Genomic DNA, 22,351 nt, shown 5'->3' with positions numbered 1-22,351 from the left:
TTTTTGTTACCGTCCCGAGATCGGTTTTCGCCCTCCCTAATACCAGAAAAATTCGCCGACGAGGAAAGGGTCGTTTACGACGGGAACGCACCGGTGTATCGCGCGTCCAATTATCGGTGATAACGCCGAGGGGGCCTCCCACTTCTGCGCCCGTGCTTTCTTTCCTCCGAATTTCTCGTCGGCACTCGCACGCAACGTGTAATCAAAGCTCACTGGCCGAAGATACGTAATGACAGGGTCAGGCCTAGCGCGGCATTAACGATCTGGGAATGGAGAGCTTTGGGCAGCGAGGAAATTTCGAGGCCTTGCAATTACGTTTCACGTGCCCTTCCGCCATAAACCGGGGACCGGTTGACGTAATTCGCGAGCTTTTACGCCCGTCTCTTATCCCGTAATGACCCGCTATCAATCTTTAAGGCTCTCGCAGACCGACACTGTTCCCGGCTCCAAACGTTTGCCGACTTTTTTCGCCAAAATCGACGTCCCTTCCCGCGAGCTCTCGTTTCTATTCCCCGAGGCTTTCCTTCAAGACTGCGAAGTTTTCACGCGTTTACGACTAGACTGACTATTTTGATCGACTGCAGAACAGTGAAAACATTTGAAGAATTTCACAAGCACGTTGCACTAGTTCCAACTGTTTCAATTTGTGTTCCAACAATGTTCCGATTTATATCGCATTGCTTCCAACTCGTTGAACTGTTTAAGATATTTGTTCTGCCTAAAAATCCGCAGTCTAGCGATAGCTCTGCACGCTTTCGCAGAAAAACGCGGCGAATTGCGCCGATTTCAGAAAAACCGCGATCCTTCTTCCCCGAACTTTGCCAGGAAATTTTGGCCGTGTGCTTGCCGATTTCCCTCGTGCCAAGACTTTCGATCCACGCTTCGTTCTTCGTGTTGCCAGAAGCCGGAATTCTCTGGCGTTTATCGACTTCGTGTGATCCGATGGTGGTAGGGAAGCTACACAGGAAGGTAACGGGAGTCGCGAGTTTCCGTTCGCGAGCTTTATAATCGGATCGAGGGGGATCGACAGGAAGTATCCGCGATACCGAGCGGATCCTTCGGATCCAGACAGGACATAATGGCTTTTGTTAATCGCGATTGGCCGAGGAACGCGGGCTCTCTCTCTCCGGTCTCCGGCGCGGCTCGGCGTTGCGTTCAGGCCGGCTGCGGCGGTTGGGGCGAGTTTCGACTTTATTTTGCTTCCTTTTTTCTCGACGCGGCGCTTGAATGGGACCCGCGTCAGGTCCTGCGGCAGGAAGACCGAGGGACCCGAGGAGAAAAGAAAGCAAAGGGGATCCTTGAGACAAATGGCGGAGGCCCTCTGGGAGGGTGGCACGAAAAAAACAGCGAGCGGATGCCTCGGACGCCGCTCGTAGACTCCACCTACCTCTCTTTCTTCTATGTTTCTTTCTTCTCTCCCGCGGTTTCGCTTCTCGGGCCTGCTTGCTTCGCCCTTCTTCTGCGTCCCTTTGCCCTCCATTGCTTTGCTTTTCGGCCCCGGTCGGACCTTCCTCTCGATTCTTCGCGGCTTTCCATTGTTTACGTGTCTTTCACGATCGCTTTTACCACCTCGGTAACCGGGCTCGCAGAATCGTCTTCCAGGGAACCCGCCTGAACCTAACGATTCTTTCGCCTGGGATTGTTTAAACAATTTCGTTGACTCGTCGCGGTTCCAGCTTGCCGAGCCACGTGTTCCCGCCGTGGACATTTATAGTCTGTTCTACCGATTGCAATTTTATTATCGTTATAATTGGTCATAATCAACGGGAGATTATGACAGTATATATTTTTTTAAACAGTTTGTAATTTGTTAGTAACATGCACTCTCCGTATACGATCCGAAAATTAACTTAGATTTACGTTTCGAACGGTTCGGTCGCCAAGTTGTTCGATAAGATCCCAGAGAACATTATCAAGACACTTTGTAGGAAATTATTGCTTCTGTAACGACTCGGCTAAAAGTTCTCTCAGTGTTCCTAATGGACAGCTAGATTAGTCAGGCTCACCGAGCAGCTACCGTATAATAAATGCCTCGGACCCAAAAACGTTGGACTCACGTTGGAAAGTGGATTTCCGGATATGGAGTCGGGAGATCGCATCGAATCGTTCGGATTCCTGTCGACTGTCGGACGTCCGTGTCTCGCGAGTGCGTGGGCGTTAAGTGTCGGATCGGGTACCCAGGAAGCGGTGGTAACCGCGATCCCGAGCACCGATGGGGAACCGTTCGTAAAGAAGTTGGAGCACGTTGCACGTGTCTAATGTTCAATAAGGAAGTATCGCTACGGCCCGGCTCGGGCCGTAATAGAATAGACCCGGTTTATTGGCCGTAGAATTGGATTTTCGAGAGCGTAATCCGCCGGCATCTCTCGGGCTCGGTTAACAGGTGCGTCTCTATTGTCGGGTACCTCCTCCCATCTTCCATCTCCGGTTGGTTCTCCCGTCTCTCCCGTCTCGGTCGTCTAAGACGGGGACAATAATTCCCAGCCCCGAAACCCGGGACGTCGTTACAACGAGGGTCAGGTAGGAGAGAGCTGCGCGTGCTATTTGGGCATCCCGTAATCTACCGAGCTTCGGGAGGGTGTAATTTTCGAAGTTTGATGGAGAACTACCGGGCAACCTACCAATTGAAATCTCACTCGGCTGACAGCGCTGCCACGACGCGTTTAACGGCTCCAATTACAAATTGATACACTGTTTGTGCTCCGAGATTGGAACCTAACTATGGTCCTCCTCCGCGATAAATCGCCGGTGAAGAATCGCGCGTCGGATTTTGCGAGGTCGGCGGACAGCGACGGGTTCGATATCCGAGAATTTCGGTAGACTGTGATCAGGAATTTCTGGAATATTAATTTCGTGGTTTGCGAAAATCGATGAGGAGCCATTGGGTACGGTCCGAGCGTTGTCCAGCGCGGAGGAAATTTTGTAGGGAATAACGATTCGGGATAGTAATAGCGGAGGATTCGCTCTTTCGAACGAGCCAAAGTAGATTGCGCTACGATTTTTTCCCGGGAAGTTACGGCAGTTTTAATATCGACCATTTTTCATCGACGATTTTAACCCCCGCGATGTTTCCGTTTCGCATACCTTTTGATATTAATTCGCATTCCTTTTCACATAATCTCGCATTCCTTTCTATTTTCCACGCTTCAGTGACTCGCCGAGGGGGAATCCCTGGGATATAGCAGAGTTTCCGGTTCCCTCTTTCCCTGGAATGCATTTTTCCATCGATTAAATCGGCCGACCAGGATCGCGGCGCCTCGATAGGCGAGCCGGTCGTCTCGGACGCGTGCTTTTAATTCCCGTCGCGTAATGGGACGAGTCGCCCAGGGATTCTCGCGTTAATCGCGTTAAGAGCGGCTCGGCTCTTCAAAACTCGGCGGTATTTCATTCATCCCGGCTCGCCGGGGGAAAGTGATACCAGGCTCTCGGCCTGCCTAGACAGGCCCGTTGAAATTCTCCGGTTTGTAGAACGAAAGTGCATTCCTGCGCTTCTCGTGTTCGCCTTCGGCATTCCTGTCGATGCCTCGTTCTGTCACTCGTCAAACCACGGGCCGCCTCTCGGCCGACCACATGGCACCCAGATCGGGACCCGATCCCCGAGCCCGAGGAAACGGAAGCTGCCGCGATGCAACTGTGGAAAATAGAAGCGAGACGCGGGATCGGGATTCCTGAGAGCGTTTACGCTTCCTCGTTTTATCGAGCCGAGCGAAGGTTCCGTTAAGCAGTCTTTCCTTGCCTCGCCTCGCCTCGCCGCGTCCGGCCACGCAACATTCTATCATTCTAAACGTGGTTTAGCAGCTTTATGATTTTAATTGCTATTTAATGAGCCACGCCGGTTCGCCGCGGGATCGATGTAACGGTCGACCGTATCTGATGATGTGTTCGCTGATTGATAGCTCGGATATTATAGCTCCGGATTGTTGCTTTTGAAAGTTCGATGTTTCTGCGGTGTGTTCTTCAACGATGTAAAATCTACCGGGTAACCTACATTCCACGGCCGAATAGGTCTGACAAATTTTTTTAATAAGCCAGCTTGTTGTCCGGGTTTCGTTACGGCGAGAGGACAGATTCGAGTCGTTAATTCTTTTATTTAACAATTATCGAGGATTGCGAACGGAGGTTTGCCGAGGGATGATTAAATTCGTTTCTCTGACCGACGTACAGTAATGTCTCTCTAACTGACGCTGAGATTGACCACAAAAGTGGACAATTTGGTAAGAGGCGATACGATTATTCGAGCCTCGCGATTTGTTTTTATAATTACGAATGGTCGACAACAATAAAAACGGGATGCAAGGCACGAATAATCGTATCTCCTCTTCCCAAAATGGTCCATTTTTGTGTACAATCTGAGCGTCGTTTAGGGAGACATATCACTGTAGAATTAGCTGGGAAAAATGTCTACGAAGATCGGAGAGGTCTCGAGAAATTGTTGAGCTGTCGAGGAGCAGCTTATGTTCGTTGTTCGAGTTGTAGCGTGGGCGCTAAGGAGCAGATTTTGAGAGCCACTGTTCCCCGTTACTCGAGCAAGAAGACACTTCCTCGGCAGTGGCAGAGCCGTGCCGAGCCGAACCGAAGCGGAGCCAATTACACGAGGCTTGCGCCAAGAGTCTCGTTTCTCGTTTCTCGTTCCTCGGTCGACGAGGAATCGAGGTTCGAAAGGAATCGCGGGCAACGCGAGCCAGGCTTGCCAATTGCCTCGGCGCAGCCGTCTTTGACAAATTCCCCGACGACGGAATTATCTTGTCCGCGGGCACGGTAGCGGGGATTGATCGTGCACGGTTTACAAACGCGCGGGTCCGAGAATTAATAGTAGTTTTCTGGCGGGCAACGCCGGCTGCGGCCGAGGGGTCGCGTCGCACTGTCATTATCCTCCGTTAATTGCCCGGAGTTCGAGACTTTCGTTTATCATCGAAACGCACTAATCCAATTAGCTAATTAGCGGTTAGTAGCCCTATAAATACTTAACTGCGCCAATTAACGTGCTCACTGATGCGGCCGAAGAAAGAGAGCGAGAAAGAGAGACGACGTGAACACTGCACGAGAGAGAGAGGGAGAGAGAGAGGGAGAGGGAGAGAGTGGAAGAGAGAAGAGAGAAATAAAAAGCGAACAGAAGGAGAAAAATAAGAAACGACCCTACACAGTATCTGGTATCTGGCTAAGTAACAGGTTCCGCGAAACGTTCATAATGTACGGGGTGCTACATGCTGGATGAATACGCGAGATATACGGGCGAAGAAGATACTCCAAGTCTATTATAGACCGAATACGAGGGAGAGAACGGCTACGTGACCAAAACAATGGCCCACCGCCTGCCAGTCTCCTCAGATACCAAAGCATTGTTTGACGTCCGCTGCCATCCCTTTTCTTCCCTCCAACTCGCCCTTCGCATTCCTTATCCCCTCGTCCTCCTCCTCGCACGTCTTTTCCACCGGTCTCTCGGCGTTTTCTCCTTCCTACATTTCTTCCACGGTTCTTCCCACGCTTCATTTTCTTCGCATTTCCCCTCTCCACGTTTTCTCCATTATTCTTACATTTTCTCCACATTTTTTCCACATTTTCTCTACATTTTTTCCACATTTTCTTCACACTTGTTCTGCATTCCTTCCGCATTGCCCCTCTTCACGTTTTCTCTATTATTCTTACATTTTCTCCACATTTTCTCCACATTTTCTTCACATTTTCTTCACACGTTTTCTGCATTTCCTCTGCATCTTGAAACATTTTCTCCCGATATTCTTTTTACATTTTCCTCGCATTTTTCCACCACATTTTCCCTCCCAATATTCCTCCTTTCTATACCTTTCCTCGATGTATTTCCGTCTTCGCATTTTATCGCTGTCTTCCAATTTTACGCGAACGTTCTTCACGCGCGACAGACAGACCCGCCGTCGGAAAAGCGACGCAGACCTCGAAGAGACGAACGTTGCAAGGAGATGTCGCCGATAGGGAAGAAGGGTTCTTGTAGAGCATCGCGTGGAAGGACCATTTCCAAGGAAGCAATATCGACACTGTATTTTCCTCGGACGACCACTTTAAGGGTGTGTGGGGGGGGGGTGCTTTCCACCCTCTTTGAAGTCCTGGAAGCCGTAGTTTCTCGTCCGAATTCTCGATACGACGTCGACAGACCCTCGAACGGCTCTATTGTGCACGTTCGGGGTGAGCGCGGGCTAAATTACCTTGAGGGGTTTCCTCTTCGAGGAACTCGTGTTTCTTAATGGTGGCTCGATTCCGTTTCGACCGGGGCGCGTTCCCGCCGAGGGACCACGCGAGGGTAGTAGATCATGTTGTGTATTATATTTCATTTCGGGGAATTATTCGGCAACGGCCGGGAGTGGTTGCGGCGGCGAGGCTCGCCGAATATTCGGAGCTTTAATAAGCCATTGAATCTCGAACAATTTGCGTGTAACCCGCTTTATCAAATTTCGGGAGCCGCTACTCGATCATTACGCGGTCCCGCGGAAGGTCGCCGGACGGCCAAACTTAGTTGATTAAATACGGTATAATTTATCGAATTACCAGGCTCAAATTCCGATTTATACAATGACCGGTTAAGCTACTTAACGCGCGCGGACTTCCCATTCGTTCTCCATCGAACGAGAAAGTATACTCGCTCGGATATGATACATCGCTCGTTGTAATTCATTACCATTATCCATATGGATTTTATAGAATAATTTTATAATTCTCCAGGGACGGCTGATCGAACGTTTACGCCCGGCGAGTGCCCACCATTACTGCGATCGTAATTCGGATCGTATTTCTTTCGTTTATGTGCGCGAACGCTTCCGAAGCATCGAACGCTTATACTTTATTCACGGCACATCAAATTTATCACATTCGTCGTTTTCAATAAACTCATATTGTAAAACGTCGAGGTTAATATAATTCGAATCGAACAGTCGACTCGATTTACGGTTAGCATAAGTTAAATCGACGCCAGCTACGTCGAATGTAACTTGGCTAGTTCGTTGCATCGCCTTCGTCTTTTTATGTTAACGCGAGGATATAGAATAAAGATAGAAACGTGCCGATGTCACGTCGTGTGAAATCGTGTGACGTGACGCTGATCTGTTTCTCACAGATTCGAGATAATAGAAATAAATAGCTCTTCAATAGCTCTTCGAATGTCGCATGCTTCCGCGAGATTTTACGAGTCGCGACATTAGGATGTTCCTATTCTGAGGTGAGCGATTCATTTTCCGCGACAGATAATGAACAGGCGATATAGGAGTATCATTATCACAAGAGACCTAGAGCGCCCTTCGCGTGACTTTCTCGGGGCCCCTGCCCAAGATTTTCCAGCCGGCGTCCTCCGTCTCCCAGAAGTTGCTCGTGCACGGTGAGCCGAGATTCTCCGCGTCTGCCACAAATCTCGAGCGTGCAGGTGTCAAGCAACAGTAATTGATGTCAGTGGAAACCCTTCCATGCGCCTAAGGAGTCGGCCGACGCGGGTGGCGCGTTGCCTAACAGCGAGATACACGTTTATGGCTGGTGAATTTACGATCGATTGAAACGCGAAGGAAGGACAGAGACTTGTCCCTCCTCGCGCGCTCTTCGGGATCGTTGTTCGCTATTCCGCGCGCGTCACTTCCACGCCCGGAGGAAGATCCGGAGGCCCCTTCATCGTCCGAGATCCTCCTCCGATACCGTCGCCGATCTTATCGGCCTGTATCGTCTAGCTCGCCTTAATCGAATCATCCGATCGGCCGTCGCGCCGTGCTGCCGATACCGTTTCATGAAACTCGCTACACCGGCTGAGTGATTCTACAGTTTCATTAGCGCGTCCCCGATAATTGTTAGCTCCGAGAAAAAAAAGTTTGTCGCCGGCTTCTTCCTTTTTTCACTTTTGCGAGACCGTCAAGATTCTCTCGCGAATTCTCTGGAAATTAAAACCGATTGCGCCGGGGAATGTCTCTGTTGTTCTCCTCGAACCCTTTGCACTCGTAGTCAATTTTAACTGTAAAAAAAAATTTGATATAGAAAAAAAATAGAACTTCTGGAAGATTCTAGTAGGGGTTGTAGTCGGACATGTTGGTTTTGAGATTTAGGAGTTCTTATTTAAGGTTCAAGAGATGTACTTCTGAAACTATATTCTTTAAGAAATATGCAAAGATATTTGATTTCTTTAAAAGTTCACGCTAGAATGCCGACGTAAACGCGAATCGAATGAACAATAATCGCGGACTCTCTGGAGACGACCGGATGGTGTTTCCTCCGGTTTCGCGTCGGGCATGAATAATTCAAGCGGAGTAGCCGAAACCGCGAACAGAGAGGGCATCCGCGCGGAAGAGATTTTCGGTCGGGCCGATTCCCCGGGCATTTTTCCGCGGAATCGAACGACTCCCGATCCGGGATTCCGGTCACGCGCCTGGAAGCGCAGCCCGCGACCGTCCCGACGGCTTCAGATGGTTTTCCGACGATTTTACATATCGAACGAGAGAGTCCTGCGGAGGACTAAATAGTTGGAGCGACGCGGCGTGGCGCGGCTTGTTCTCCGTGGAATCGGCCTGTCCCGTTCGCTCGACCGGAAACAAGAGAAGTCGGTCCGCGTGCTCGATTAAATGCCACCCCGCGCAGCCGGCTAATTTGTCTTGAGAAACGAGCGAAGGAAATTTCGACGAACATGAAAAAGGCGGTGACCGTTTCCTGATCGGCGGGATCGGGACTTTACGAGAGACTCACATTTTGCGGTGTACAGAGGAGGCTCGGCTCGTCAGCGGGGAATGCCACCGCGGCTGTTAAAGGCGTGCTACAGAAAGACGATAGAGTTTCGCGTCTCTTCCTATTCTCCGGCCGGTTTTTGTCTCTATCTTTCTACGATTTCTTGGCAGCGCGTGTGGATTTAATGGGCCGTAAGGGAGGGTAGCGCGAGCTCTCTATAAGGCAGTGTCTGCGCTACGCGGAATCGATGATGCTCTCCCACGGTGTTCCTCGTTCCTTCTTCTGTCCTCCTCTCTTTTCCTCCTCTTTCTTTTCCTTCCTTTTTTCTCCCCCTCTAGTCGTCGGCCTCCTCTGCTACTTTCGGTTTCCCTTCGGCCGGCCATTAATCAACGAAGCCTGCCGTAAAGATCGCTCTTCATCTCCGATCACGACCTTGGCAAATAGTAAGCGGCAACGATCGATCAGCGGATCGTCACCTGATCAGCGATACAAGGTAACTACATCGACCGTTCTTCGGGAAGCTTGTCCTAATGGCTTTCCTGGATCACGATGATGCCTTTTCCCGAGGATAATCACTGGCGGATACCTTTCTCGGCCAGCCGGAGCATCCTTTCGTGATATACGGAAGGTGGTTCGCTTCTGGTGCGCTGAAAAAACACGTCGATCCTCTCTTTCTTTCTCTTTTCTTGGTTCCAGCTGGATCGCGTGGATCGGCTCCGTCCACGGTAAATGAGTTTCAGCCGGCGTGGTAGTCGTATCCAGCGAAATTTATGTCCGCGTCGGATCGCGTCGGGATCGCCGGCAATTGTTATTTCGTGAACGAGCAGGAATCGCGAACGGGCCCACGAGCTATTCCAATTATCTGGCACGTCGGTTTGCACCGACGCGGTCGGGTTCGTCCGATTGGCCATCAATTGTCACGCGGCGCATTAGCCGATCGGTTGCGCGTTTACGCTTCGCCAACCTCGTTAATGCATTTTCTTGAAAAGGGATGCCCTTTTCTGCGCGCCGATAACCGTACACCACCGAGAGCCGGACCACCTTTCTCGGCTGGTCCCTGTCCAACGAGATACGTGGAAATCCCCACGGATTCTCGCTAGAACCTTCGAACCGGTCTCCGACCGGTTTGCATCGCGCTCTCGAACCTCTTACCGGGCTTGCTCTAAGAGTGTACGAGTGCGATCCGACGCGGTCACGTTCGGCAGGTGACGAGAACGTACACTGAACTCGTGACATACTTCGGTCACGGTCACGGCTGCCTCGTACCCCGCTGCCGATACCTACGTACATCCAGAAGCTCGCAATTTCGTGGAAGGCATTTGCTAGAAACGCTCTGGAAACACCCTACACCTTGCCCCCGGGATCGGGTCTTCGAGCCCTACCGAACGTATCGAAAAAGGAAGAAGCCCTCGTATCGCGATATAGAAAATCTCTTGCTTTATCTGTTTCAAGTAGGCGTGGCTTGGCCGCGTGGGGCGTGGTTTCGGTGCTCTTGGTTTCAAGGGAGCCTGGAGTAAGTGCTCCGAGGAACAGTCTGTGTCTAGAATCGATATTCCTTAGAACTCGAGATTCCGATTTCTACGATAACCACTCTAAATTCGATCATTTCGATTAGAATAATCGAACTGCAGTCACCAAGTTGGTTCCACTATTCCACTAGGAGTGGATTTAATCGTCACATAGTGACTCATTTCTCGGCAATTCGATTAAATAAATTGCTGTTGCACTGGGAACAACGAAAACGCCATTAGATTGAACGTCTTCGAAAATATCTTTCGAAAAATCGACGAATAAAGCTGCGAATGGCCGTAAAGATCGTTAATTATGTATAAATGTGATGAATATACATAGTCGGTCGAGGCTTAAAAGGAACCAACGCTAATTGAATCCTGAATGCTGCACGCGCGATACGAAAGCGAATTCGAAGAAAAGGAATCGTCGACGACTGGAGATAGCTGGGGTCCCGGGCCTCGTCATCGCGATCGCGTGGGTGTAAATGTAAACTATCGCGAGCCTCGCCCGTAGAACAGAGCGAGATGGCCGGGTGCGCGGCTCGACCCCGACGCCGGAGACATAATTGAAAAGTGATGAAACGACGGCCAAGAATTTGCATGATAATTCACTCCGCCCTGCCTGATTTATGAACGCCGTTTAAGCGGAGAATGTTCGCGTGGGCTTTGTACCTCCGGAAAGTGACGCGGCCCGAGGTGATCCCGGGGAGCGATTTCAATGGGTCTCAGGGGGGTGAACTATGGCCGGAGTCCGGGAACAATTCGTTTGTAGCGGGACGGACAGGTATTCCGGTGGAAGTTAACGCTTACTTCCACGGCAGGCTCGCTTTGTGACCCGGCTTTTTGGTCTGGAACTTTATTGGATGGGCCAGCACGCGAAATCTTGATAGAATCCGAGCGACTTCTTGATCGGGGTAATCCGTGCTGGGAGACATTTGGTACATTCGTTTCGTTGCTTTATACGAGACGAGGATTCTTTGATCTCGATAAAATCCGGGATCAGGCTTGTCGGCGATGTTCTATGATATTAATCGCTATGTATTGGCTTTATAGCTTCGCGCTCCGACATTCTTACTCGATGTTTTACAATGCAGAACTGTATGAAGTTGTCTCTAGGTAATGTGCACGCTTGTTTAAAAAGTGTTAGATTTTATAAGGAATAAATCCGTCTCGATCGGTTATCATAATCGATGCACAGACGTCGGCGTTGATGACTGTCTCTTATGAGAGTACATAATTCGTGTCAGAGAGATGTTGTTAGTGGCCATTTTTACTTTTTATAATGACGAACGTGAGACGTATAGAACAAAGTGCGGCCAGATTTTCCATCGACAATGACGCGGTTTCATTTGTACGGTAGCGTTTCCGAGTGCAGACGTCACGAAGCCCGATCGGAAGGAAGGAGTTAATTGCCCTAAATGCGAGTCTGGCGCGGGCCAAGCGAATTCGGCCGCATTGAGATTTATGGACGGGCACGTCCGCCAGCGGTGTTTCTCTAGCCGGCGTTGCACGAAACGAAACGAAGCGTGCAGCGGCCGACGCACGAGTGCAGAACGAACAGTCGCAGTCGGTTATGAACGGCGTGCGTGTGTGCCGAACGCGCGTGTTCACGACAGAAATCAATAAATTATTTCAGTCACGTCGAACAGTTGAATTCCACGGCACGGCACCGCGCCGCGTTTACCGATCACTGTCATTTCGCCTGGCCGCGCGACTCCGCTTCTCTCCTCGGACATCTATCAGGCTCGATTGCAATTAACATTTTTCCGCGATCGAACCGTGATTACCGGTCGCGGTGATAGCAGGTTGTCCAGAAGATCGCGTGAGTCACTCGGCGAGTAGGCGCGCTGCCGCGGACACGAGGCGCAGAAGAGGCTGGTCGACGTCGTCGTGAACGCGTCGGGATGTTGGCAGTTTCGATACTTTGTGTATCGGAATTGAAGCTTTCTCGCCGGCTCGTTTATTCCGCCGGTGCCCGTTTATCTTCATCGGAATTGGATGGATCGGGTTCGCGGATCGGCAATCGGCGATCGGCGATTGCATCTCCTACGTTTCATCAGTTCTTATTGCCCCCACCGTCGCGATCTGGTTATATCGTAAATTGTTGCCAGATGAGATGGCATAAAATCGCTTTCCTCTTCCTCCGGGACCGGTCATCGGCGGTCTCGGACGAAATCGTGACTGGTTTGCGACGCGGCAGCCGTCGTCGGACCAACTCGCGCGCCGCTTCTCGTCTCATCGCGCCGCGCCGCCGCGCCGTAAGAACTAAACGATCGGCGAACCGTCGGATTAGAGTAATTTATAACAATCAGCGGAGCGCGCGAAACTGGTCGCACCGTGCATTACTCACGCGATTCCCCGACTTTTTGCCGATTCACGACGCGTGTTCTCGTTGCGCCGTTTCGCATTCTTACGGCGAGAAGGCTGCAATCGCCACGCTGGATATTATTGTTTTATACGAGCGGCGACTGCTGCGAACGGTTCCAACGGTAGCCACATCCTGACCGGTATCATTAACTACAACGGCCGGTATGTTTCCTCGACGATTTATCCTATTAGTAGATTTATGGCAATTTGCAGGATCTCCGCGATTTTTCTTCCTCCAACTACGCTTGTCAAGGTTATGTCAAGGTTATATCAAGGTTATGTCAAGGTTATGTCAGGGTCACACGCGGAGGAATGCTCCACACTACCCTGGTCTCGCTCCCCCGGGCGGGGCGGGGGTGTCTAGCGAGCAGATTTCCTCCACGTTAAATAAAAAAAAAAGGGTTATGTCAAGGTTATGTGGCAGGTGTATAGCAGGCGGTACATCAGGTCGACATTGCGAGATCCGTTCGAAATCGTTCTAATCTCGGTTCATGGGACCGCGGCCGGGTCCCGTAGAGTGGTTTTCTGCGTTTCCTGCTGGGATAATACACACGTGAAGGAGGGGCCCGTCTATCCGTCGCGACGCGTGCGATTGTGTGCGCCGGGACGGGTGGAACGCGCGAGCACGTGTGGCGTTCGCACGGGCCTCGTTCTCCGCCTCTGTCTCTGTCTCCGACTCTGACTCCGGCGACAAGGAAGTGCACACAGGCTGCAGTGTTCAGTGTTCAGGGTTCGGTATTGCTCGTGCCGAGACTCGAGACCATAGTCCGCGCGCAACGGCGAGGATCACCAAGGTGAACAAACTCCCTCGCTCTAGCGCCCTGCCACGGTTTAATCCTCTCGTCGAGAGTCCATCGAATGATCCCGCGAGCATCTCGGGATTAACGCTAGGACACCTAGCCGGCTAGCAGTCATCTTTAATCGTGGAAGCACTCTCGTCGCCAGGATCGTTTCGATTCCGATACACGGCGCGCCGAATCGCCGTCTGAAATCTGTTTCGTGTTTCCCCAGCGGAATTCCTCGTGGATTATGCGCTGCCGCCTCGGTCTTCCTCCACCGACGACGACGACGACGACCATAATCGCGCCACCGTCGCTCCGAACGCATTAATTTTATAGCTTGACAAGCGGAGATATTCGAGAATGTACGAGCGGACCGCTTCGGCATCGTTACCTTTCAGACACCGCGTCGAGAGAAAAACGGGAACCCTGTCGCGGGAAGACGTCTCCCACAGCCCGATGCATCTAGAATATCGCACCACGCTTGTTTCGTGGAATTGCCTTGGAAATCCCGCGCGATACGACCGGACCAACAAAGACACACGCGCGAAATCTCTCGCGCGTGATCTATGACAAAAGTTTGCTGCTTCCAGCGAACAGGAGTATCGGCAGATTGCATCGTCGGATAGAGAGACCGCGTAGGTAAGCGGCTTCTGCCGATACCAGCGCTGTTTAGTTAGCCGAAGGATGCTCGTTACCGAACGCAATTAGGCAAAACCTCGAGTAGACGAGAGGCTCCGGGGCGCTGCATATTTGCATGCCAATTACCCGGATCCTCCGACGCATTGTAGTCAATGTCCTTCGGTTGCCAGCCGGCTCGGTCTGGATCGAGCTTCGACGACGGTCGCTCTTTGCCCTGCCGATTCTCTCGGCCTGCTTGTGGCACTGCTCTGCAGTGCTAATCTTCCGAGGCAAGCTCCGGCTCTACGTATATCGCATTCTCCCGCGATTCTAGAGTTCGGTGAAGATCCAGCTACCGGCGAGCCTCGACTCTTAGGATGATAGTCCTCGATCCTCGGATGTCGGGGCTCGCGACCGTGCCCGAAGTGTTTCGTGTCAACCTGTTAAATCGCGAATCTCGGGTGAGTCACGCAGGGAGTCACGCTGGAAGAGGCTTGGGTGGCGGGTTTTCCCTCTCGCCTCTGTACCCCTCGGTCTCTGCCAGCGGCGCAGTCGAATGGTAACTCGACCAGGACAGAAATTACAGGCTTCGCGGTCCATTGCAACCCCGCGGCCAACAACCACCGACGTCTCGTCGGGACCAACCTGTTCCTCTCGCCCTCGACGAGGCGCGGCCGTTCGTTTCACCTCGAGGTGGAACGAACCACCTTTCGCGTCCGTGTTATTCCCTCGTTTAAGCATTCACGTGATCGTAACCAATTTGCAGTGAGAAGTGGCTCGAGAACGCGACGCAGACCGAAGCGGATCGGCGCGGCGCGGCGCGAGCTGCGACCGCCGCGCCGCAACACGCTGAAATCGTTAGCGATACGCGCGCCTTATTGAATCGATCGTCGTCGCCTCCTTCGCTTTTCCACCGGGGACAAGTTATTAAATTTACATTCGGTTGGACCGACTCGATGTCCAGGTAATTACCTGGCAGACTACCGAGCCGCGTAACAGCCACGCCAAAACGAAACGAAACGATCCGTGTTGTCGGGACCGGCTCGTCAGCGGGCTAACGACTCGCGTTCGCGTCTCGCGTGATGGACAAGTCATGGCTGTAACTGCGACTGGCCCTAGGAAACGATTTCGTGCTGACTCGGTTCGGGTACCTCCCATTCAATTATTAAATGTGATGAAGTTTTGGACGGAAGGGAGATTGCAACTGTCCGAGGACTCCGACGGGGGTATCATTCATTCAATTATTAACTACGACGGAGACTACGGAAGAAGATGAAGTTAGAATTGCTGGAACACTCCTTCCTGTATAATTTAATTCGATTCTAAGAGAGAGAGGGAGAGAGGATGGAATCAGAAATGCCCGAGGTTCCGAGAAGAGCGGTACCTCGTCTTCGAACTGGACAGGTGTATCTTGTTTCCAGGTGCTCGAGAAAAATCCGGGTGTATCGCTTTACGGTTTTCCATCATCGATGATTGAAATATCTGCGGGTCTCGGATCTCTCGACGAGATCAAGATGCGTGCTCTTCGTGGCCACGGTACTGGAGGGCAGCGCGCGGCACACGCGAGACCGGAATCGCGTTAAACCGTCTGACAGAGCACAAGTCATTAGATCAAGTTAAGGCCAAGAGAGTCCGGCGCGGCGGATAGCCCGCAAAACGTTGATCCGGCCGATGATCACGGAGATTAATCTCGGCTCACCGCAACACGCCAGCATATCCAGCCCCTTTCATCTTTCATTCCATCGGTGCGACGACGTTGCCCCTTGTCTCCCGGTGCGTTTGCTGACGCGTCTTCGAGCGTCAGTCTTTCTCACGCATACTCGTATGCACACGCACGTGCTAGCCGTTCTCTCGCGCTCGCACTCGCCTTCTATCGTTCTGTGCTCGTAGGTCTCCACCTCCCAGTTCGCTGTCTTCGTCCTCCTCTTCTTCGTCTGCCGAGTCTCTTTCCCTTCGTTTTCTTTCCATCTTGGTTCGCCTCGCCCCTTCGGGTCGCGCGTAGCCTTCTTCTTCCGCGTTCTTCTAACCTGCCAATCGTGTGCTTTCGACGAATACGTCCGAGAAGCGGTAATGGACTGCCGATCGCGCGCAGCCATCGTCTTTTCTCTTCCCTCTTCCAACCGGAATTGTAATCGTCGGACCTTTTTGCGGAGTGGTACCCGGACGGTGCTGCGTCGGCCACTTAGAACCTCGTTCGTACGGTTTACACCCTGTCTTGCTCTAGCACGCCGCTCGAAAATTGTGTAAATCGCCGGTGAAAATTGCGAACTTTGCAGGCAAACGCGACCACCTTCGAACCGCGTGACCTGTGATCCGAATAAACGGGGGGGGTGCGATTCGGGGGAAACGCGTGACGATGTAAATCAGACGCGGACTAAATGTAAATTAGACGCGTCGGTGTTCCAAATAGCTGCGACAGTCGCTGTAACGGGCATCGTCCGATCTAAATTTAGGGTCTGGCCCATTTAGGCGTGGCCCTCGAGCTAAATCGTTGCAGTTTCTGCTCCTCCCCGTTGCCCAAAATTCTACTATTTTAGCAAATCGCGGGACGCAGCTTCCGAATGAATTTCTTGCGGATTGATTTATCGTATCGTTTAAAAGTGTCTCTGATATCGGTTCGTGGCTGTTGTCTGCCGGATCCCTGAACGTTTATATCCACTTACTGTTAGTTGCCGGCTCGGTGGGAGAACGACTGCGACGCTTCTTCCTATTTATGGTGTGCGACGCTCGCTGTCGTTGACATTTAAACCGGGAGAGAGCGCGATTCTTTTTTTCCACCGTTGGAGGGCCGCGTGAGATTTCCAAGCCCGTTCGAGAACAATCGCAGCGTAAATCGCCGCAACAAGGTCTTCGGGACAATGAGTTCATTCAGGACGACACACGTTGCCACTCGGTGTATCCTGTTTGTCTACGCGGTCTTGTTGCGTCGATGATCCGCGCAGATACGACTAATAGCGGCAAGAAATTCCGGGGAACTCGCGTGAATGAGCCATTGTGCCTGCTGCCGGCGAGATTCGATCGAATCTTCGCTCGGATAAGCGGTTTTTTTATTTTTATTGACGAGGGGTGTAGCTGGAGAAAGACGGTCGAAAGCGCCCTTGAACCTCTGATGGACCGATCGATAGCTCGCTGTGAGAAAACGTGTTGCAGCGAGTCTTTCGCGCCTTCGCCAAAACGCTGTTTAATCGTTGGAGATATTCGTGCTGGACGTTCTTCTCGATTACTCTGCTAAATCTTCGTTCGAAAATTCTGAAATAATTCTGACACGTTGTTCGTACCTGGTTACACGTTGTAGAATTTTTCTCGATTTTTAGATCGCGAACTCTGGGTCTTAGGGTCAAGAGTTTTGCAGACGCTTGTCTATCGTCCGTTTGATTCTCATCTTAAGTATCGTCAAAAAGTTCCGAAATAATTCCGATGCGGTACAAGCACTTGTGTTAAAGAATTTGGCATGTCGAAGAATTTTTGCAGCTTCTGAATCCCATGACGAAGAGTCGTATAGTTTCATAGGAGTCTCGATGACGAAAACGTCACCGTCTATTGTGTGCTTAGTTTCGTAGTATGTATTATGTTTACTGTGGGGAACGGTACAATGCTCGGCAAGTATCATTACTCCTCACCGTCGTTTTTATTCTCCGGCTCTCGGACCTCGTGATCTCCCTTCTTATTTTTTCCGTTCCGACACGCACACCGTCCCGCACGACCACGCGAAGAGACTCGGCTGAACGGACGGAGGAATAATTTTGCAACGAGGGAGACGCCCGGCTGGCGTATTAATTTATGTGGATCGCGTGACGGACGTCCCAGGACCGCTTCGCTTATCGTCGGAAACTCGCCTTTCTCCGAAACGCGGACGCCTCGGAACGGATATTTAATTATTCCTCTCGCATATGTTTATGCGCCGAGTATCCTTCCGGCCCGTGACTCACTCGCCCCGAGATTCTCCTACCAGTTGCATCGCTGCTAAATCTTCATCTTTATCGAATTGTTCGTCGATTTCGTCGGGCCGGAGGAAGATCTCCACGGATAAAAATATCGAATCTCCTCTACGAATTAAGTCCGGAGTTGCGATTATATTTCGATCTCCGGTAGTAGAATAGCTCATAGATGCCGATGGGTCTCGCCGTCGATACAGACGTTGAATAAAACATGAAGCGTCGCGTCGTCGTCGAAATAATAACAGGGAGATTACAGGCTGTCCGATGTGGACGCTGCGTAAATACCGTGTCCCATTTAACGTCTACGTGACAACGTAACGGCGCGGCGCGATCTTGCTAGGATTCGTCTGCGCGTTCTTTCACCTGCTCCTCGAAGATGTTAGGCGCGAGCGATAGTGCCGAAGCAGCCCGGCCGGGGAGAGCGTTCTCCGTGCTTTTTCATCGGAACCAGGAATTAACGGCCTCGCGGCGGCCCTGTTAATGGAATGGAACTCACGTTCCGCGGCATTATGCAGAAGGCGTCGCCCCGGAAAAAAGGGAAAAACGATCCGCGAATAATTAGCGATGGTTCGGGGCTGCGTGTGCACCGGGTAATTAAGAGGGGAACGGGTGATTTATCGTTCGCCCGGGCATTTACGTAACGATCCGACGACCGTGGACACGGTGTCCGAACGATTCTTGAACGGTCCTCCGAAGATCCTCGCGATATGGGCGAGAGCCTCGGGCTCTTCCGACGCGCATCCACGCGAGCGGATCGTAGTCAGTTTTTGTCACCGCGCTACTTCGCTCGTAAAATTCCCAGTTGTCTCGTTGCCAGGAGTCGTCACTTTTACGGTCAATGATATTTTTCTTTGCCGCGTTTCTTTGCGCCGCGCAATCCGCTTTACGAGCTGCCAGGTGCCCGTCCAGGGGCTGCTTTCGCGTGTGTCCGCACCGGCAAGCCACCGAGGAAGCCTCCTTTGTCACGTCTTCTTCATCTTTTTCATCGAAATTGCGCGTCGCGCATGAAAAGGTTTGTTCGATACAAAATTCGCTAGTCAGTTTTCGATAGTCGCGACGAAGCAGACCGCAAATTTTCAAACGTATCTCCCTTTATTCCGCACATCGGTGGAGTACACGGTGGTCGTGACTATCGAGACCGAGGCTGAACGTGACTGGTAGGGTTTACGAATCGTAAGGGCTGATGCGACGAGACGAGAATCGCGACGATGACGTGTAGCCACGGGAAGGACAGAGTTCGATGACGAGACGTCGGAGCTCGAGGATGAGTAAGGCGAGGCTGAAATCACCGTCTCGTGGAAGATTTTTGACCCTTTTAATCGGCCTATGCATAACTTTCGACACGTAACGCCGTCGGTATCCAACGTGTTGAAGCCACCGTACTCGAGGCCGTAACCGATCGAATCCGACGAGTCTGGCTCGACTTTCCGGCATAAACGGATTCACCTCTCCGGGCGCTAGCTCCATCCACTCTCGCTTTTAATCAGTCGCGTGTAATTACTTGCCGAGCGTCGCTCCGGAGTTTCTGATTATTCCGTGGCCGTCTTTGATGTGCGCGAAACGAGACGCGAACCGAAGCCACCGCGCCTCCTCTTAGGCAGCGCACGACCGGCACCCGTTCTAATATTCCCGGGATGTTTTCTGTTTCAGATTACTCAGCTACACGCTCCCACTGTTGCTGCCAATGGTGGCCGCGATCGGCACCGACCAGTCCGCCTCGAATTTCGAGACTGTTCACACCAGCAACGCGGCGATCCTGAACCGTCTCGGGCTGGTTCCGCTCCAGATCCCCGACGGCCACCATAAGAAACGTTTGGCGGGACCGGAGCCGCCGGGGCTGGGTTCTCAGACGAGGATCCACCAGCCGTATAGTCGTCGTCACGGTCACCGGGACAGCCACGTGTACATCGTGAAGCTCCCCGCCAGTCCGCCGTACTACACCATCACGAAGCCGCACAAACCGCTCAAAGACGAGAAGGTGACGAAGACCGGGCCGAACTTCCCGGTCGGTTTCCAGGGAAACGGCAAGCCGGCGAAGATCTACCATTGGAACCTGCCGATGATGAGGAAGATCGGCGAGAAGAAGAGGCTGCAGGCGCAGCTGAAGATGGACCAGGCGAAGAAGAAGCTGGAGGACGCGAAGAAGCACGGAGGAACGAAGAACTTGAACGAGGACGCGCCGAAGGGAGCCCAGAAGGCTGTCCACGAGGCTGCGCCGGAGAACAAGAGATATTTCGGCGCGGACAACAACAGGATCTCCGTTCGTCAGAAGCAGAGCGCCGCGAAGCACGTCAGGAACAACGACAAGAGGCTCAGCTATCCCGACCTTGAGGACAAGACCGGCGAAACAGCGAAGAAGAGCAACGGCGGCAACGCGGGAAACAAGACTTACAGGTTGAACGATTCCGGCGTGCACAGGATCCACTTGACGAACGAGCTTCACGGCTCGAGGAACACCGCCAAGGTGAAGAAGCACCGGAAGAAGGCGGCCATGTCCTACTACGCGCCGATCTCCAATAAATCCGGATCAACGAGCATCCACAAGAACTTCCCCGGGAACGGCAAGCCGAAAGCGTTCTACGTGATGGAGAAGAGTCGCAAGCCCGTCTACTATCATCCCCTTTTACCTTAATCGATCTGCTCCGAGCCCGCGTGTCCTGTGTGAACATGTGTGTAACCGCGTCTCTCACGTGTCAACTGCCCGTGAACTCTCTGTTAGCCTAAGTCCTAAGTAGTCGCGTATCGCCACGGCCGGACAGAGGCCGCCAGCACGATTCGAATCCTTTCGGAGAAACGGGAGATAGATAGACGAAGAGAGAGAGAGAGAGAGAGAGAGAGAGAGAGAGAGAGAGAGAGAGAGAAAGAGACAGAGAGATAGAGCGACAGGGAGAGAGAAAAACAGAGACTACGATCTCTCGGTTAGTCGTCCTCGCTCGAGGTTACAAGCATCCTGCTGCAAAGCCGTTCCACTTCCGTTACAATTGTTAGGAGGTTAGTCTTAGGTCCTCTCTCTCGAAAGGAGAACTTAAATTACGGATAGATTAAGGGATTTTGCATCGACCGCGACCGGATGTCGTCACAGTGTTCCCTCTGCGCACGCACATTATTTTCGAGTGCTCGCGAAACAACGACCCGCGTAAATTGGTCCAGCAGGGCTCAAAATAAAGTGGAACCTATCCGCATCTGCATTTTGAATTTTTTTGGAACAGAAATTGTGAGAAGGAGGGATCGAGGATCGTGTACGGAGGGAATACTGTGCTCGGTGATTGGTTTCGGGGAAGGAGACGACGTTCGACCGTTGTTCCATCGCGGGCCAGGCGTCGACTGTCGCCTCCGGTCGCTACGTTTATCTTGTACAATATATTTTTCTAAGTTTAACAGATACTTTTCTATCGTACGATGTGCCGTTTCACGCTCGTCGCCAACGGTCCCTCCGACGAGACGAGACGCGGCGGGCGAAGACCACGGGGACGCGAGGAGAAACGGGCGCTGGCTATGTCATAGTTGTGCGCGCGTGGAAGAGTAATGGTGCCCGGTCTCCTCTCCGGAGCGATCGTTCACGAGCGAATTCTTAAGAAAGACTGGACAATATAACTTCTCGACAGGATGTACATGCCTTTTCTACACGTATATAGCCGCGCAAGGATTTTTACTGGTTCTTTTATCGCTAAATTTTGCATACCGCGAGAGCAGCATTTTTTATATTCTTATATTATATATATATATGTATACACACGTTATAGGAGGAAAGCTCAATTGTATCGAACCATGGCATTCAGTGTAGCGAATAAAAGTATTTATAGTACTTTGTACACGAGCATCCGTCGGCCTGTGCACGCGCATAACCGTCTGCTCCCGTTCGCGGGTGGTCGCGTCGCGTCCCAGCGTCGGGCAAAGTGCGATCCAATTAATTCGCTATCCAATTAACGATTGCGATCTTGTTATAAGCAGAGCAATTACAAGCAACTTCGAATCGGTAATGAATTTTTTTTATCGACGGCCGATCCTGCGAAACGGAATAGGATCGCTGGTCGAGATTTATTCATTAAATTAATCACCGTCAATGGATTACTCTCTCGATTACGATCGAATAATAATACTGTAAGTGCAGAATGATCATTCAATCACTGTCACCGGCCCACGATATTGTTTTTCTCGTTTTCGTTGCAGGATTTTGGAGAGCGGTAGAGCTTAAGAAGACCTCTATCTCCCCGCAAATGAGAACCGCTTGTAACCCGTTACCACGCTTTTTCGATGATATCAAGCGGCGAGCTCCGGGCCCCGGGGGCCACATTTTTCGGTAATTGGCCGTACGTAACTCGAAAATGACAAGTAAGAACGTCTTCCTTGCTGTGCCGCTCGTCTCCGCGTTTACCTGTCGCGTTTCCAATATCTATTATTTCGGAAATGGTACGTGATCGATTCTCTTCTGAAACCATCTACGAGGAACATACGCTCATCTGGCTCTGTT

The 22,351-nt window shown here is 51.6% G+C and overlaps 1 protein-coding gene across 1 annotated transcript in view; it reads left to right on the top strand.

The window, feature by feature from the left end:
- Positions 1–21,685, top strand: part of LOC117226131 (uncharacterized) — a 34,122-nt gene extending 12,437 nt beyond the window's left edge. The window contains exon 2 of the mRNA XM_033480176.2: positions 19,531–21,685. Within this exon, the coding sequence (XP_033336067.1) occupies positions 19,531–20,512 (982 nt within the window). The 3' untranslated portion in view covers positions 20,513–21,685. The remainder of the gene's footprint in view (positions 1–19,530) is intronic.
- The last annotated feature ends 666 nt before the right edge of the window (positions 21,686–22,351 follow it).

Source organism: Megalopta genalis, chromosome 11 (genome assembly GCF_051020955.1).
Source record: "Megalopta genalis isolate 19385.01 chromosome 11, iyMegGena1_principal, whole genome shotgun sequence".
NCBI lineage: Eukaryota > Metazoa > Arthropoda > Insecta > Hymenoptera > Halictidae > Megalopta > Megalopta genalis.
The sequence above is the reverse complement of the archived record's forward strand: the minus strand, read 5'-3'. Positions and strand labels throughout refer to the sequence as shown.